This window comes from Passer domesticus, chromosome 4 (genome assembly GCF_036417665.1).
Source record: "Passer domesticus isolate bPasDom1 chromosome 4, bPasDom1.hap1, whole genome shotgun sequence".
Lineage (NCBI taxonomy): Eukaryota > Metazoa > Chordata > Aves > Passeriformes > Passeridae > Passer > Passer domesticus.
The window spans coordinates 82,101,606-82,118,826 of record NC_087477.1 but is presented as its reverse complement, the minus strand read 5'-3'; the positions used below and the strand labels follow the sequence as shown (position 1 = coordinate 82,118,826).

Here is a 17,221-nt window from a genome sequence, read left to right as displayed (position 1 = left end):
ATCCTGATTTTACCTCTCGTTCTGGGGTCTGTGAGTCAGGGCCAAAAGCGCCGGGCAGCGATGGGGGCCGGGGGGGTGAGGGTGCAGGGCAGCACGGGGGATGGATGATGGAGGGATGGATGATGGATGGATGGATGGATGATGGATGGATGGATGATGGATGGATGGATGATGGATGGATGGATGATGGATGGATGGATGATGGATGGATGATGGATGGATGGATGATGGATGGATGATGGATGGATGATGGATGGATGGATGATGGATGGATGATGGAGGATGGATGATGGAGGATGGATGATGGAGGATGGATGATGGATGGATGGATGATGGATGGATGATGGATGGATGGATGATGGATGGATGATGGATGGATGATGGATGATGGATGGATGATGGATTGATGGATGATGGATGGATGATGGATGGATGGATGATGGATGATGGATGGATGATGGATGGATGGATGATGGATGGATGGATGGATGATGGATGGATGATGGATGGATGATGGATGGATGGATGATGGATGGATGATGGATGGATGATGGATGGATGATGGATGGATGATGGATGGATGATGGATGGATGGATGATGGATGGATGATGGATGGATGATGGATGGATGATGGATGGATGATGGATGGATGGATGGATGGATGGATGATGGATGGATGATGGATGATGGATGGATGGATGATGGATGGATGATGGATGGATGATGGATGGATGGATGATGGATGGAGGATGGATGGATGATGGATGATGGATGATGGATGGATGATGGATGGATGGATGATGGATGGATGATGGATGGATGGATGATGGATGGATGATGGATGGATGGATGGATGGATGGATGGATGGATGGATGGATGGATGGATCCTCGGCTGTGCCGTGCTCCTGTGCTCGCTCATGGCTCCGCAGCTGCCATCTGTCAGCTCTCCCCGCACAGTCCCTGCCTCAGTCGGTCCCAGACCCTCCAGCTCCAGCTGCTGGGAATGGCTGAGGGCACCAAAATCCCTGTGCCCGCAGCAGGACAGTCCCTCCACCCACCCCTGTGCCCGCTGGGCAAGGAGGGAGTTGTATCCCTGGGCACTGTCCTGGCTGCAGCCCCTGAGCACCAGGGGTGTCCCTGGCACACGGGTGGGGTTTAACACCGTGGGCACCAACTGAAGACCTGCAGCCACTCCTGCCACCCTCTGTTCCCCACCGTGGCTGCAGCAGCCATGGCCGGGGGTGGCCAGTGCCTTTGGAGGAGGTGGATGATGAAGCCCACCCTTCCAGCCGGGGTTTTGGGGTCAGGTCTCCTCTCTCCAGGCCGGAGTCTCACAGAGACCATTCCCCAGTGTCTCTGCCCAGTGGAAACCCTCGGCGCTCCCAGTTAACCTGCGGGAAGCCATGGGAGGGGTGGCTGAGCAGCCCCCCTGCACTGATTTGAGTCTGGGATAAACTGGGGCGCCTCAGGGAACCCCAAACTGAGGGAAACCCAGGGAAACAGCCGCTGCCCCCTCCTCATTCTCATCCTCCTCCAGAACAGAAGCGCGCAGGCGGGAGAGGATGTAACAAAAATAGCGTCTCCTTGGAATTTATTGAATTCTCCTTAAATACAGCCGCTGCTCCCCTCGCCGCTTCCACACCCCAGCTCCCCGCCTTCAACGGAATGGTTAAAAATAGAAAAGCTGGTGCTACCCAAACCCTACCGTGGGAGGGAGGGAGGGGAGGTGGGCAGGGGGTCAGTGCTGGGACGGTGCCCCCCGGGCTCACAGGAACCAGAAGCATTTGCGCCGGGATTTCTTCACGTCCAGCTTCGCCGGCAGCCTCGACACGGGCGACGGCTCCTGCCGGGGCGGTGAGGTGGTCCCCGCCGCCCCCAGCGCCACCCCCGCCGCCCCCAGCGCTGTCGGGGGGGAGCTCGGCCCCGGGTCGCCCTCGATGTGGCTCAGAACCCGCTGGAAGCGACCTTCCTGCTGGCGGAAATCGTGCTCCACGCTGCGGCACGCGGGGCGAGGGCACCGTGTCAGGGGGGCAGCGTGGCACGACCTTGTCGCAGCCCCCCAGCTGCCACAGCCCCCCGTTTGTCACAGCCCCTGGCACGCCCAACACAGCCCTGGGCAGCTCAGTGTCCCCAGAACAGCCCTCAGGGAGCTCAGGGTCCCCAGGGAGCTCAGTGTCCCCAGCACAGCCCTGGGCAGCTCAGTGTCCCCAAGGAGCTCAGTGTCCCCAACACAGCCCCGGGCAGCTCAGATTCCATCCAGGCCACGTCCCCAGAGCCGAGCCCTGCCGTGCTCCCGCGGTGGCACAGGGACAGGGCCAGACTTCCCGGGGTCACTGCGTACCCCTGTGAGGGGACATCCTGCAGCGTGTGCCACCAGGCAGCCCCTGCCCACCCCCTGCGGGCTGTGAGGGGGGGTCTGGGGCTGGATCCCTCCTGAACATCTCACAGGAGTGTCCCGGCCTCCCTTGTGCCAGAGGGACAGAGCAGTGCCAGCCTGGCCTGGTGGCTTTGGGGTGGGTCCTCCTCAGCTGCCCCATCCTTTTGCTCCATCTTGCTCCATCCTCTACCTCACCCCTGGCAGTGCTCGGCTTGGTGTGGGGCTGGACACTGCCTGGAAGGGGCCCGGTGCCGAGGCCGGGGGTCTGTGGGACCCCCGTGAGCCCGGTGGCAAGGTTGGGGGTCTGTGGGACCCCCGTGGGCAAAGAGCCCCCTCAGAGGGGCTGTGTGTCCCAGGGCCACGGCTGAGGACAGCGTCGAGGCAGGAATCAGGGTGTCCCTGGTCGGGGTGGGTGACAGGGACTGTGCCACCACAGCTCTCAGCTTTCTGGAGCCCTCAGTGTCCCCACAAGTCCAGGTCCCTGCAGGTGTTGCTGTCCCCTGCAGCCCTTGCTGTGCCCAGAGTGTCCCTGCAGCCCTCAGTGTCCCTGCAGCCCCCAGTGTCCTCGGTGTCCCCACAGTCCCCGGTGTCCCCTCAGCCCCTGCTGTCCCTGCAGCTCCCGGTGTCCCCACGGCCCTGGTGTCCCCACAGCTCTTGGTGTCTCTGCAGCCCCTGGTGTCCCCACAGCCCCTGATGTCTCCACAGCCCCCAGTGTCCCTGCAGCCCCGGTGTCACCGCAGACCCCAGGTGTCCCCTCAGCCCCTGCTGTCCCTGCAGCTCCTGGTGTCCCCACAGGCTCTGGTGTCCCTGCAGCTCCTGGTGTCCCCACAGCCTCTGGTGTCCCTGCAGCCTCCCGTGTCCCCGCAGCCCCTGGTGTCCCCACAGCCTCTGGTGTCCCTGCAGCCCCTGGTGTTCCCACATCCTCTGGTGTCCCCGCAGCCCCCGGTGTCCCCGCTGTCCCCGCAGCACCCTGCGGTGCGGGCTGGCTGCCAGCAGCCGCGTGCTGCGATGTTCCCTCTCGCGGAAAACGCGTCAATCTCCTCGCTCCAGCCACGTCCCATCGCATCAGCGAGGTGCCACCGAGCGTGCCCGGGGACGCACACGTGGCACTGCCACCCCGCACACGGGGAGCGCCCCACCAGCCCCCCGGCGTGCTGACACCTCCTGTCACCTCCCCTCGAGAGGACAAGGAGCCTCCCAGCCATTTCTAGAGAACAGGGGGCAGACCATGATGGGGGGACAGCACACAGAGCGGCCTCAGCTCCCCTGCAGTGACACAGGGAAGGGTTGGCACCGCTGTGGGACAGGGCCAGGCAGCTCTGATCCCCTCCACGGGCCATCCCTGGGGTCTGCTGCTGGGGGTGCTGCCCCTGCTCCCTCACCCTGTGTCCCCCCAGAGCCTCTCCTCACCCCACAGTGAAAGCCACAGGCAGTCCCCAGCAGGATCCCGGCCATTCCGGGGAGCCACCTCCCCCAGATGTGACATCTGTGCCGCTGCCACGCTGCCTGGAGACAGGCTCGTCAGCCCTAATTAGCCTGAAGTCCCCCAAGAGCTGCAGGAGGGAGCGTGGAGCAAGTGTGTGTGGGGAGCAGGAGCTGCCACTGAGCACAGGGACACGAGGGGACACGAGGGGACCCCAGTGCTCACAGAGCACGGCAGGGCAGTGGCACACGTGCAGCACAGAGCATGGCTTGGGACCAGCTCACCATGTCCCGCACGTCCCAGTGCGAACAGCATCAGCCTAATTAACAGCAAATCGGGAACACACCTGGCCAGCCACCTGCCCTGCAGAGGGGACGGCCAGAGGGACAGAAGGACACCCAGGGGTGCCTGGAAGGGCAGAAAGCTTTAGCAAAACTGCAAGCCTCCCAATTCCCCCAAAGACGATGCTGGGAGCGGAGAAGATGCCTTTTCCCACGCCCAGATGGGATCTGAGGAGGGAATGCAGCAGAGGAGGGGCTTCCACGCCCTGGCCCAGAGCCCACGTGGGCAGCAGAGCCCAGGCCCTGTGTTCCCACACCACAGCGAGGGGCAGGAGCCCATCTGCAGCATCTGTGCAGAGCTAGCACGGGGACAGCAGCATGCAGCCTGGATTTGGAGCGAGCCCACGCAGCAGCCGCTAGCGAGGCTTCCCCCATTGATCGCTGCTGCGGAGAGAAATGGGCTCTCTCTGCCGTGCTGCCAGAGCAGCCCCCTTCCAGATGCTGCTCCTCCATGGAGATCACCCCGGCTGATCCTGGTTTGCAGGGAGGGAGGGACAGATCCAGCCCAAGTGACAGCGCAGACTCCCAAAAATGCTCTGAGTGTGGTGTCCCCAACACGGGGACAGGGGGTGCGGGCTTGGCTGTCCCTCCCTGCTGCCTCACGGCCGGTGGAGAATTCCGGGAGCGCAGGGAGGCAGAGCCCGCGGGGAGCTGGGAGCCGGGGCTGGCCCTCACCTGTAGATGATGCAGGCACAGTCCCGGCAGGTCCCGCAGTTGGCGATGTCCTGCCCGGTCCGGTACGAGTGTCGCCTGTGGCAGAGAAGCGCCGTGAGCCTGGAGAGCTGCCCCCGGCCCCACCCCAGCAGCCAGGAATCTCCTCTCTGGATCCCAGCTCCTTTTCTCCCTGGCATTCAGACCCTCTGCTCCCTGTATCTCCTCCTGAATCCCAGCTCCTCTTCCTCCCTGGGATCCATCTCCTCCCCTCTCCTCTGTGGGATCCCATTCCCTCTTCCTCTCTGGGATCCATCTCCTCTCCTCTCTGGGATCCGTCCCCTCTCCTCTCTGGGATCCATCCCCTCTCCTCTCTGAGATCCGTCTCCTCTCCTCCCTGGATCCCAGCCCCTCTCCTCTCTGGGATCCGTCCCCTCTCCTCTCTGGGATCCATCCCCTCTCCTCTCTGAGATCCGTCTCCTCTCCTCCCTGGATCCCAGCCCCTCTCCTCTCTGGGATCCATCCCCTCTCCTCCCTGGGATCCATCCCCTCTCCTCTCTGGGATCCATCTCCTCTCCTCTCTGGGATCCATCTCCTCTCCTCTCTGGGATCCATCTCCTCTCCTCTCTGGGATCCATCCCCTCTCCTCTCTGGGATCCATCCCCTCTCCTCTCTGGGATCCATCCCCTCTCCTCTCTGGGATCCATCCCCTCTCCTCCCTGGATCCCAGCCCCTCTCCTCTCTGGTGATCCCAATTAACACCAAGCCAGGTGCCTCTCTGATGGGAGCACACCAGTGGCACCTCCAAACCCTTCCCGCTGTGTCCTCCCCTCCCATCCCAATCCTCATCCCAAGGCTCCCCACACACGGTGCCATGGGGGGAGCACAAGGCACATGGTGCTGCCCTGGCACAGCAGTGCCCTGGCAGATGGGCACAGGGAGATGCTCCAGACTAATCTCCAGCCTACGCCAGGCTCGGAATTTATCTTTTTGATGTTTTTGTACCAGAGCATCCTTCTCCTCCTCCAGGAAGGTGCACAGGGCTTGGATTGAGCTGATTCCTGCCCAGCTCAGCTCATGCTGCTCCATCCTCCCCCCTCTCCACAGAAGGGTCTTCACCCCACATGTCACTGCTGCTCTGCCAGACCCCAACCCTGAGACCCCCCAATCCCAAGAGCTGTACTGGGGTGCTCCTGCACCCCAGCACTGCTGATCCCTGCTCTGTCCAAAAGGAGCCCTGTGGGTGCTGTTGATCCTTTGGGACCCCTTCTCCCTGTCCCCATTGCCCCTTCAGGGCTGTGGATTTTGGGGGCACAGCTGGCAGAACATGTCCCACATCCACATCACACTTTCCTGTTGAAATCTTCCTCCTGTCACTCGACCTTGACCACAGTTGTTCTCAGCCCTCAGAAACTGGGTCTGCTAATGCACCAAATTACACATTGCAATGGGGATTTATGCTGCCAGCACCTGAATTAGATCATGAGGCCCTTTATACATTTATATATATGTGTGTGGTACGTAAATGTGAGTGTGCCTGAGGCTCTGGCGCTGTACAACAGCCCCCCTCTGCTGGGAGAGCTCATCCTGGGGAGTCTTTCATGTATTTTATATATAATTTTTTTTGTGGGATGTTGCTGGTGGTCGCTGCCAGGATGTCTCAGGGCTGGTGGCCCTGCGCTGGTGTGCAGTGGGCACCTGGGATCTGACCTGTGGCAAATGGGGCTCTGCTGTTCTGCAGCAGAAAATGTTTGATGGGATTTCCTATCCCTGGATTTCCTACCTCTGGGGGTCTTGTTTGCTTATTTGACTGTAACAGTAAATTAAGTTGAGGTCTTAATTAAGGTGTCCCAGACCCCTGAGGGGCTGACAGTGCTCCAGGGGTGGCACAGGGGCAATGGGGGCAACGTTCCCTGTGCTTCACTCACAGCCAAAACCATCTGATTTAATGGTTAATCACAGCAACCTGGGCATCAGGAACAAGCCCCAGAGATTTTACAGGAGGGCGCCAGGCCTGGCACCTCTTGGGTTTTGTTGGTTGCCCTCATGTGAGATGAGTTTGGACCATTTCAGCTCAAGGCCGTGGTGGGCTGAGCTAGAACACCTTCCTCCATTTGGCAAACCTGCCTGGGAGGCCAAGGAGTGCTGGCCTGGGGAGCTCCCTGCCCCTGGGAGCAGGCCCTGGGCAGGGCAGGATGGGGGTGCTGGGGATGCCCCACACCCATCGCGGGGGCACCAGCCATGGATCTGTGCCAAAGATGGAGCAGGGATGTGGTGTCTGGCTAAGCCTGTCGTTGGGATGTGACATTCTAAATCCCTTCTCCCCATGACCAATGGTGAAATCATCAGCAGCAGAGCCAGGCAGGAACCCAGCAGCCCCTCATCCCCCATCCCTGGGCACCGTGGGCACGTGAGACCTCGCACCAAGACCCAGAGCTGCATCCACATGGACAGCAGCTCTGAGTTTCTCAGAGGGAAACACCCTAAGCAGGCAGAGGCATCCAAATCTCTGTCAGGGTCCCCAGCCCCGGGGCATCGTCCCCTCATCCCCCAATGTGTCCCCTCCTACTCACCCATCCCGCTGCGCCTCCTTCTTCTCCAGGTCCTGGATGACGTCCAGCAGCACCCGGATGGTTTGCTGGCTGGTCTCCAGCACCCCTTCCAGGGACTGCAGCTGGGAATGCAGGTCCCCCTGCTCCCCGGGCCCCCGGGGGCCCTCTCCCTGAGATGTCCGGGCGTCCTCAGCCCTCGCTGGTGCTGCCACCGGCCCCTTGGCCACCACCACCAGCTGCAGAAGGTCCTGCACGTGGTGCCGCGTGTCCGGGGGCTGTCCGTGCCGGGGGGTGTCCCCTCGTGTCCCCGCGCCGGGGCCCTGCGGGGCCGTGCCCGGCGGCTCCCTGTGCCCCTCGGCTCCTGCCCAGCCGTGCCCGGGCTCGGCGGCGCGGAGCCGGCCGCAGGTGCCAGGGGTGGCCGGTGTCCTGTCCGAGCCGTGCCAGCCCGGCGCCGGTGGCACGGGGGCTGGGGGGGCGCAGCAGGGCCCCCCCCAGAGGGCGCAGAGCTGGTGCTGGGGTGGCGGGGGGTCCCGCGGGGGGTTGCCCTGAGGTGGCCGGCGGGGGCCGTGGGTGTCCGCGGCGGGGACGGGCTGCCGGCGCTGCGGCGAGGGCTGGCACGGGGGCACCGGGCGGCCGCAGGGCAGGCTCCGCTCCGAGTCGCTCCGGCCGAGCCCCCGCTGCTCGCCGGGCGGCCGGGGCTGCCCGCAGGGCACGGAGGCCGGCCGTGGGGTGAGCCCGTGGCTGCCGCGGGGGCTCCCGCGGAGCTGGGCACAGGCTGGGGGTGGCGGGCAGGGCTGGGGGGCGCAGCTTGGCACCGGAGGGGCGCAGCGGGCAGCGGGGCACCCGGCCGCGCCCTGGTAAGGGGGAGGGGGGTCCCTGGGTGGTGGCGGCGGGGGCGTGCGGCGCGCCCTGGCCGCGGTGGGGTCGTGGCCGGGGAGGCTGCCGGGGGGCACGGCCGCTCCCGGGCACCGGGCGCTCGCCGCGGCGGGCGCTGCCGCATCCTCCGCCACATCGCAGACGCTCTTGCTGCGGGGCTGCGGGGCCGGGAAGGGCTTCTGGAGGCTGGGGGAGGTCTGGATGGCGGTGCTCATGCACGCCTTCCTGGGCATGGGCAGCGTCAGCGAGCCCGGCTGCGCCTGGGGCCAGCTGCGCCGCGAGGCACGGAGAGCCGCCGGCTCAGGGGGGTCCCTGGGGGGCGGCGAGGCACGTGCGGTGTTGGGGCCGGGGCCGGGCCCGGGCGGGGGGCTGTCCGCCCGCCCCGCGCCGGCCTCCACCAGGTCCTTGAAGCGGACCTGCTGCGTGCGGTTGCGCCGGCGCTTGAGGCGGCTCTCGATGTCGGGCGAGTCGCGGTTGAGCAGCACCGAGCGCACCGTCATGGCTTTCTCCTGGCTGCCCTCGCCGGCGGGGGCCGGGCCGGGCACGGGCTCGCGGCTGACCATGGCTCAGGGCCGCGGGGTGCTGCGGCAGTCCCCGGAGCTGCTGGGGCGGCGGGCGGCCTCATCCCCTCATCCCTCACCGGGGGGTGCTGGGCGAGGGGCCGCCGGGCATGCTGCCCGCCGCCCGGCCCTACAGCCCCGGGCACGCCGCCCCGACAGCCGCGCCCGGCACCGCGGCTCCCCGCCGGCGCCCGCAGCCCATCGTCCCGCCGCGCCGAGGGCCGCCCGGGCTCACGGCAGCCCGCCGAGGGCCGCCCGGTGCCGGCCGTGCCCGCCCATGGCTCCCGGACCTGCGGGGACAAAGAGAGGTGCGTCAGAGCCGGGCACGCCACCGCGGCCCCGAGGACACGAGTGTCCCGGCCTCTCCCACCTCGGCTCCCTCCCAGCCCACCATCACCAAACGCGAAGAGACAGGCTTTGATCTGCGGCGCTGCCCCCTCAGCACAAAAGGGAGAAGGGAAAAGAAAGCCCTTTAGCATAAACACGTTCCGAGTTCACAGCTCAAATCAAGCAGAAGCGGCTGGTAAAAATAGCTCTGCCTCGCCGGGGCTGGTGCCTCGTGTGCGGGGCGCGGGCAGGGCAGGGCGGGGGCTGCCGTGAGGGACGGACAGATGGACACGGGGCACCCCCCGCACGTGGGACACCCACCGGGCACGGGCAGCAGCTCCGCGGGGCGTGGGCGCCCATCCGGGGTGACACAGGGGACGTGTCACGGGTGGCTGTGGCCGGACTGGGCTGCAGGCTTTGGGGAGCAGCTCTGTGGGCAGAGGTGACACGGTGGCTTGGGGACACGTGGAGGCAGCAGGAGGTAGAGCCTCAGCGAGGCCGGGGGATGTCGCTGACACCAGCAGCACTGCCGGCGGCACCGGGGCAGGGCCCGGTCACAGAGGGGATTGTATCCCCGTCCCTGCCATCCTCCTGGTCCCCGCCGTTGTCCCCGTCCCCGCCATCGTTCCTGCAGGGCTCATCCTCCCCACAGCTGCCCTGCCCCAGGCGCACCCCCAGCAGCCACCCCCGTGCCCCTGGGCCCATCACACTGCCCGGGCACACCGGGAGCCCTGCTGGGCTGTCCCGGGGTGCAGGGGAGGCCGTCGGCTCCTTTTGGGACGCAGCCAAAGACAGAGATTCCATCCCCAGCTTTGTCGCGCCACACCGTGTCCCCTGTCCCGCGTCCCGGTGCTCCCGCAGTGTCCCCGCACGCCGAGGCGGGAGCCTCGCTGGCTCCGCAGCCCCCCTGCCCTCAGTGCGGACGGACACACGGCTCACACACCCCCGGGTCCCCTCCTTGTCTCTCCTCCTTCCCGCTGGCACCGAGCGCTGACTCAGCAGAGCATCCCGGAGTCCCCGGTGCCGGCACGGCCAAACCGGCAGCGCGGCGTGCCGCTGCCCCGGGGCTGCCCCCGCCGGCACCGAGCGCTGCCCCGGCGCAGCCGGGGGCTCTCGGAGCCCACCCCGGCCCCGCCATCCGCACAGCCCGCTCGTCGGGATGCTGCTCCACGCGCCGCCCGGCGCTTCCCTCGCCGGGCTTGGAGCCGTGCCCAGACACCCGGAGATGTCTGCGAGGCAGGACGAGACGAGGGACGGGACGGGGCTCCTCGTTAGTATGGGCAGCAACAGGCGGAGCAGCGAGCTGCTGCGCCCGGAGCCAGAGGAGCCCGTCCTCGCCTCCTGCACCGCCACATCCCCGGGGCACGGGCACCCACAGCCGATGTCCGTGCTGTGTGAGCCACCCCACGGCCGTGGGGTCACCTCTGTCCTTGTGGAGAGCCTGGTGTCCCCGGCAAGAGGGCAACGAGGGCAGGGTGACCTGCTGGCCACAGCCCCGCGCTGGAGCAGCTCCAGAGGAGCTGCGTGTGCCAGCCCGCTCCGCAGGGGTCTCTGGGTGCTGCGGACGGCTCCGAGGGCCTGGCACGGGCTAAAAGCAGGGCTAAAAGCAGGGCCAGCCCCGCGATGCTGCGCTGGGGCCCCGGGCGAGCCGCGGCTGACGCAGCGAGGGACGAGGCCGGTCCCCCGCGGACGCAGCAAACGCGGCGCCGCCGCTCGGCGGGGCCTCGCCGGGGCACCCTCGGCCTTCCCGAACCGCCGGCACATCAGAGACGAGCCACAAGGACAAAGGGAAGCCTATAAATTATACATGGAGCAGCTCCGTTTGGGAAATGCTCTGAGGATGTCAAACAGCCGCGCCAGGACCCTCCCACGCATCCCTGCGTTTTCTCTGTGCTGTGTTGGATTTAGTGCATGCCGGCACCTCTGAGCATGGATAATGAGCCCTGTTTTGGGGCAGGATCAGGATGGTGCAGCCTGGGGTCTGATGGACTCTCCTGGGCTGTCCCTGAACCCCAGGAACCCACTGCTGGTGGCTCCAAAGGACATCTCAGACACACCTGGCACCCAGCACTTCCCAGCCACTCTTCAAACACTTTTTCTGGGCAGTGGTGCTCAGCACCTCAGTTTTGGGGCTGCTGGAGCCCCTCCAAGGTCCTGAGCCCACCACAACCCCTTCTGGGGTCTACCCAGGGCTGGGGTCACTCCTCCCTCCAGGAGAAACCTGTGCAAACCCCCTGAAACCAAAGCAGGAGCTCTGGTGCTCCGCTCTGCCGGACACCGGGATCCTCCTTGGAGTGGTCACTGGACAACCTCAGGAGAGCCCCGTGGGGTGGGACAGGGACCCACAGGGCCCTGCATCGCCACCTGGGGGATGCGGGTGGGCTGGAAATGGCTTTGGAGCCCGGCTGATCCCCTGTGAAGGAGGGCAGCACGAGGCAGGCACAGCAGGGAGCACGGCTCATCAAACCCGTTTGCTGCCGGCCTTGACGAGGCTCCAAGTTTGGTCAGTGGAGGTAAAAGCCTCGGTGGAGCACGCTCGGGTTTCTGTGAGGCGTTTGACATTTCCATGAAGAAAGCAGGATGATCCCAAAAGCAAAGTGGCACACGCGAAGTGGGTTAAAACCAGCTCGTTACCATCCCACGGCCCTGAGCACAGAGGGAAACTGAGGAAAGGGAGAAAATGAACAGCAAGGAGGGAAAAAGGCCAGCTCGGAGGCAGGCAAGGGGCATGGAGCAGAGAGTGTGCAGGATGGGGCTCTGAGTGGCAGCTCCAAGCTCTCTTCAAGGCAGCTGGAAATGCATGTTGGCATGTCAGAGAAGCCACTTCCTTAAAAAGTGAGGCCAGCTGGCACAGGAACAGCTTGGAAAGGTTTTGCACACTGGTGGACCCTCCACCTCAGCAATTTTTTAAGGTCTGAGTGTTTTTCTTCTCTGGTTCCTCTGGGAATTCCAGGCACATGGATAAGGGGAGGCAGCAGGTCACATGGGTGATGTAGAGGTGAAAGCAGGTGATGCCACCGTGACACGCCATGAGTCCTGCTGGATGCTCACACACTTGGGAATGATCTCTCCTCTGCTGAGTGACCCCAGGAGCTGAGGAAACATCAGGAATCTCTTCTCATGGACACCTCAGAGAGCACTGGGTTTCTCTGGCCACCATGGGTGGTGAATTTTGTGAATAAGAGGCACTAAACCTGCCGGGTTTGCATCATGGACACATCTCTGATGGTGCAGGGCTGACCTCAGAGGTCACACCATCCTGTCTGGAAAGTTACCTGCCAGCTTCAGCCCTTTCTCCACCTATCCTCTCCCTCACCCTTGCCAGGAAAGCCGTGGAAGAGGGAAAAACGGAGCAGACACATAAATCTTCTCCTCAGGACACGGGAAGCCGGGAGATGAGATTTATGAGGGAGGAAGTCAGGTTCTCCTGGAACCGCAGAGGAGAGGAGTGAACGACCCAGCTCTGCTCGCAGGGCAGCGCCTTTGTGGGCCAACACATCTGATTTTCCTGATCTGCAGAGGGAGAAAGGTGCTGCATCTGAAATTCCTGATCTGCAGAGGGAGAAAGGTGCTGCATCTGAATTTCTGGATCTCCAGAGGGGAGAGAGGTGCTGCTGGCAGTGGAGAGGGGCAGCACTGGAGGGGCAGGAACCAGGCTCATGACACGTCACAGCAGAGCCTAATCCCTCCTTGGCTCCGGGAGGACTCGAGGCGTTTGTTCTCAGATCAGAGCATGTGTGGGACTCGAGGATGGAGGACTTGGAGCAGCTCCTGGGGCAGCTTGCACACCCCAAATCTGCTTCCTCGCTGAGGCAGCTCCACCACGAAGCCAGCTCATGCCCTGCCCTCATGCTTCTCTTGGAGGCTCTTCCAGAAGCCGGGAGCCTCACAGACCTTCTCATTTCCTGCAGGCACTTAATCACCCGTTCACATCCGACTGTTCTCGTGCCAGCGGAGCGCTTCCGCTCAAGCAGCTCCTCTCCCTCCTCGAAGGAGAGGAGAAGCCCCTTCTCCTGCCACATTCCCGGCGCTCCCTGAGTCCAGCTCGGCTCCTGTCCCCAAGGCCAGCTCTCCGTGTCCCCAAAGGACCTCGCAGTGCCTGTCCCTCTCCCTCTCAGCAGCGCTCCAGGCTCTGCTGGAACCCCACTGCGGCTCCCCCAGCACCCCTGGGCTGGCCTGGCCGGGGACACAGGCGCTGTCCCTGCCACCAGGGCGGTGCCTGGGGCGGCTGTGCCCCGCAGTGCCCCCAGCCCTGCACGGAGCATCGCCCCGGGGCGCTGGCGTGGGCGCGGGCACGCGGGTCTCACACGAGCGGGGCATCCGCGCTCATCCCTATGTAGGTCACTGGCTGGAGTGGCAACATTAGTCACTCTCCCAGCCACGGGGCCCAGGAGAAGGTTCTGGCACCCGGCCTGGGCGGGGAGCCCCCGCCACCCACCTCCCCACGGTGCCAGCACCCACGGGCGCCCCGCGGGCTCCTCTCTGGGGCCACCGAGGGTCCCGGCTGGCCTGGCCACACGTGCCCGTGGAAGGGATCCCGCCGGGCGGGGAAGGAGCAGCCACATCCTGCCGAGGTCACTTCCATCGCTCCCCTCCGACTGCGGATGTGCTGCTGCTGCAGATGGAGCCGGGGAGACGCGAGTACAAAGCTCTGCACGAGCCTTCAGAAGCTGCAGAAGCCAAATTATTCCTCTGTCTCCCGTGGATGCTAATACGGCTGTCATGGCAGTGGCGTCTCTGCTCGCTGTGCTACCTGCTGGCGTTCCCACCTCTGTGCCAGGCAGAGCAGCTTTGGTATCGCTGCTTTAACGAGACGTGAAGAGGTGGAGCGACCTGCCTGGGGCAGCACGGGCAGAGCGGGAGCAGCTCGGGAGGAGTTTGTTCCATGTCCCGAGGCTGCCCTGCTCTCATCCAGGGAGGGAGGAGCGGGCGAGCATCCCCGGAGCTGCTGCCGGCACTGGGGATCAGCGCAGGGGAGACCACCCTGGGAGGAGGAACACCCTGCTCGGCCGCTTCCTTCCCAGTGAATGGGGTACGGGCAGCACCATCCTCCTCCTCCTCCGAGCCCTGTGTGGCTGCACGGAGCTGGGAAGATGCTCGTGATGGAGATCCAGCCCAGAGAGCTCGGCTGGTGCCCAGCACCAAGCCCAGGGCTCCACTGGCATCCCTGGCACGGGCTGGTCCTGCAGCAGTGGCAGGACAAGGGGAGTGGGACACGGCCCGGAGACTTTGGGCCACTTTGGGCAGACCCAGCTCACCTGCAGACCCCCGCAGCCCTGCGCTCTCCAGGGAGGATGTCCCACCTCTGGAGAAGGGGTTGGGCACCCATCTGGAGCCCACCTGCCCCAGCGAGCTAAGCAATCTCTGGGCCAGGGGACACGGGGTGACAAGGGCTCCGTGGGCTCCCTCACAGGCCAGAAACGGCATCAGAAAGCCACCAGCTGTCCCCAGAGCACACTGCTGGAAAAAGCTGGGAAGGCTTCACCACCCCACAGTTCCTGCACCGCCCCAGCCGCTCCTGCACACACCGGTCCAGGCTCGGGGGGCTCGGTCCCGGGGGCAGCAGGGACCCCCTGGGGCAGCCCCCGGCCCACCAGCACCCACCGGCCAGGCTGCCGGCAGCCGGCGGCACGGCCTCTGCAGCTGCGGCTCCCAGCACTGGGGACGTCCTTCCAGAATACAAATTCCTGCCTTTAAGAGCGTTCTCAATGCCATGGAGCAGGCTGCCCTCCTTTATCTCCGTGCGCTTTAGACAACGCTGGCTACTGGGGGAATTCAGGAATTAGCGAGCGTCTACCTCCGCCTCGTGCCTCAGTTTCCCCGGCACCAAACAGCCCGGACCATTCGGAGCACCTCCGCAAACAGGCGAGGCAGGCTCTGGTTAGGACCGGAGTGGTGTTGTTAGCAGGGACAGGAACAGACCCGCTCATTATCTGTGGCCTCTGGATGCCACCATGCTATTAAGCAATTACAATAATTATCATTTGTAAAGAAGACAACCTCAGCCCAAAGGAGCTCCTGCGACGAAACCCACCCCGCTCCTCCGAGCGCAACGGGAGGACGAACGCTCCCTGCGGAGCGGGGACACGGGCAAGGGCCGGAGGTGCCATCCCCAGCCCGGCCGTGCCCGAGGGTCACCCCGCTCCTCGGGCAGCGCCGCCGGCAGGGAGCTGTGCCGAGGGGGCCGTTCCCGTACCCCCGGGAGATGCCAAGCTCGGGGGTCGGAGCTGCCGCGGGCGCTGAGCACGCCGTGCCCCTCAGAGCCAGCGGCTGTCACCGATGTCCCCGTATGTCCCCGCGCTGGCACAGCCGGGCCCGGTGGTTACTCATACGTGTCCACCTCGTGCTCCCGACACGCAAGCGGCTCCGCGGGGACCTCGGCCCCTCTCCGGCCCCGCGGCCGCGGCTCCAGCGGGGTTTGCGTGCGTTCCCGCGGGGCGGATCGGCACCGGGGCGCCCCGGCGGGCACCGGCGCACCCCCACCCCGGGGTGCGGGACTGCCTGCGGGTCGCTCCCGCCTCCCGGAGCCCCGCGGGCGGACACAAGGCCTCGGGCGCCGGGAGCTGCCGGGAGCAACGTGGGCTGAATCCCTCCAGCCCCGGCCGGCGTCACCGCGGCGCGCGGTACCGAAAGTGACATCCCTGGATCTGCGTGTGCGTGTGTGTCACCCGGCACAGCCCCGGCTGGCGGACGCCTTCCTAACGGAGGGGGAGCGGAGACGAGCCCGCCTGGCCGCTCCCCGGAGCGGCTCCAGCGCGCAGCGACCCAGCGAGCGGCGGGGCCCCGGGCCGGGGCGGGCAGGGCGAGGCTGCGGCACCGCGGCGCGACCCGGGGGTCTTCGGCTCCTCCAACGCGGCAGCTCCCACCACGGCTGCACACCGTGTGTCCCCCAGAGACCCCCGCCCCGGTGCGGGGTGCCCAGCCTAGGGGGCTCGGTGCGGGGGGCTCGGGGCTCGGTGCCTGCCGTAGGATGCTCGGTGCTCGGTGCCACCGTCCCCGTGCCTCCCGCAGCTCCCCGGGCAGCTCCTGCTCGCCGGGAGCAAAGGAAGGGCGGACAGGGAGATGCCGCGACCCCCGGGGATACCGAGGATCCTGCTCGCCCGCCCGGCTCGGCTCCTCGCCCCGGCCCCCGCGCATCCCGCGGGCCGAGGGTACCCGCGCCCCCGGGGTCCCTACACCGCCGCGCAGTCCCGGTTTCGGGGCTCCCCGCAGCGTGTCGCCGCTGCTGGCCCCGGGGTTCCCACGCCCCGGCCGCGGGGTCCCGGTACCGGCCGGCGCCGCAGGGCCGATGCCCGCAGCACCCGGTGCGGCCGCCGCCCCGCTCCCCGGCCGAGCCTGCTCCCCATCCCGCCCGGTACCTGGTGCTCGGCGGCGGCGGCGGCGCGGGTCCGGCAGCGGCGGGCGCGGGGCTCGGCGGGGCGGGGCGGGCGGCGCGCGCTCGCCGGTACCGGGGCGGAGCCGGCGAGGGCGGAGCGGGGCGGGGGGCGGAGCCCCGCCGTGGGGTGCGCGCCCGGGAGCCGAGCCCCGGAGCCCGGGAGGAGCCGCGGTCCCGGCACCGGGAGGGGCGGTGGCTGCGCTCCCGGGGGTCCCGCGGGCCCCGGTGTGCCGGCCCCGGGGTGGATTCCCGGAGGAGCGGGACGTTCTGGGGGTTGATCCGGTTGCTCTGCACTCCCTGCAAACCCCTCGCAGCCAGGGCTGGCCGTGGGCGCTCGTTGCTCACCCGCGGCAGCTCTCGGTGGGCTGTGTCCCATCCCGGGGAGCCCCCGGGGCCGGTGGTGCCACGCTGGAGCTCTCGGTGACCCGCAGCAGTCGCATCCCTCCCCGGACAGTCCGCTTGGGTCCGCTTGTGCTTGGCAAGGTCTGGGGGAAATTGCAGTGCGGGAATGCCCCGCTGGAATCCAGGAGGGAGCTCCGGCAGTGCCGGACGTGCCAGGGCTGGAAGGTGCCTGCGTGCCCCGTGCTGCCCTCACAGGGCCCAGGCACGGCAGGCTCTGGGGATGGGTTGGCACCTGAAGCCACCCAAAAAGCTCCATCAGTGACACCGGGGCACGGCAGGGCTGTCGCTCCCCCTGAGCGTGCCAGACGATGCCCTTAGCCCAGGAACTGCTGCCC

The 17,221-nt window shown here is 66.1% G+C and overlaps 2 protein-coding genes across 3 annotated transcripts in view; one reads left to right on the top strand and one right to left on the bottom strand.

Moving 5' to 3' along the window:
- Nucleotides 1-17,221, top strand: part of LOC135299728 (dedicator of cytokinesis protein 2-like) — a 51,039-nt gene that overhangs the window by 23,418 nt on the left and 10,400 nt on the right. The window lies entirely within an intron of this gene.
- On the bottom strand, nt 1,567-16,525 carry LOC135299727 (basic proline-rich protein-like). The gene is made up of 4 exons (XM_064419097.1): nt 16,468-16,525; nt 7,368-9,072; nt 4,819-4,893; nt 1,567-1,996 (listed from the first exon to the last, which is right to left on the bottom strand). Exons 2-4 carry the CDS (start codon nt 8,783-8,785, stop codon nt 1,768-1,770), a joined length of 1,722 nt encoding a protein of 573 aa, XP_064275167.1. The 5' UTR covers nt 8,786-9,072; nt 16,468-16,525; the 3' UTR covers nt 1,567-1,767.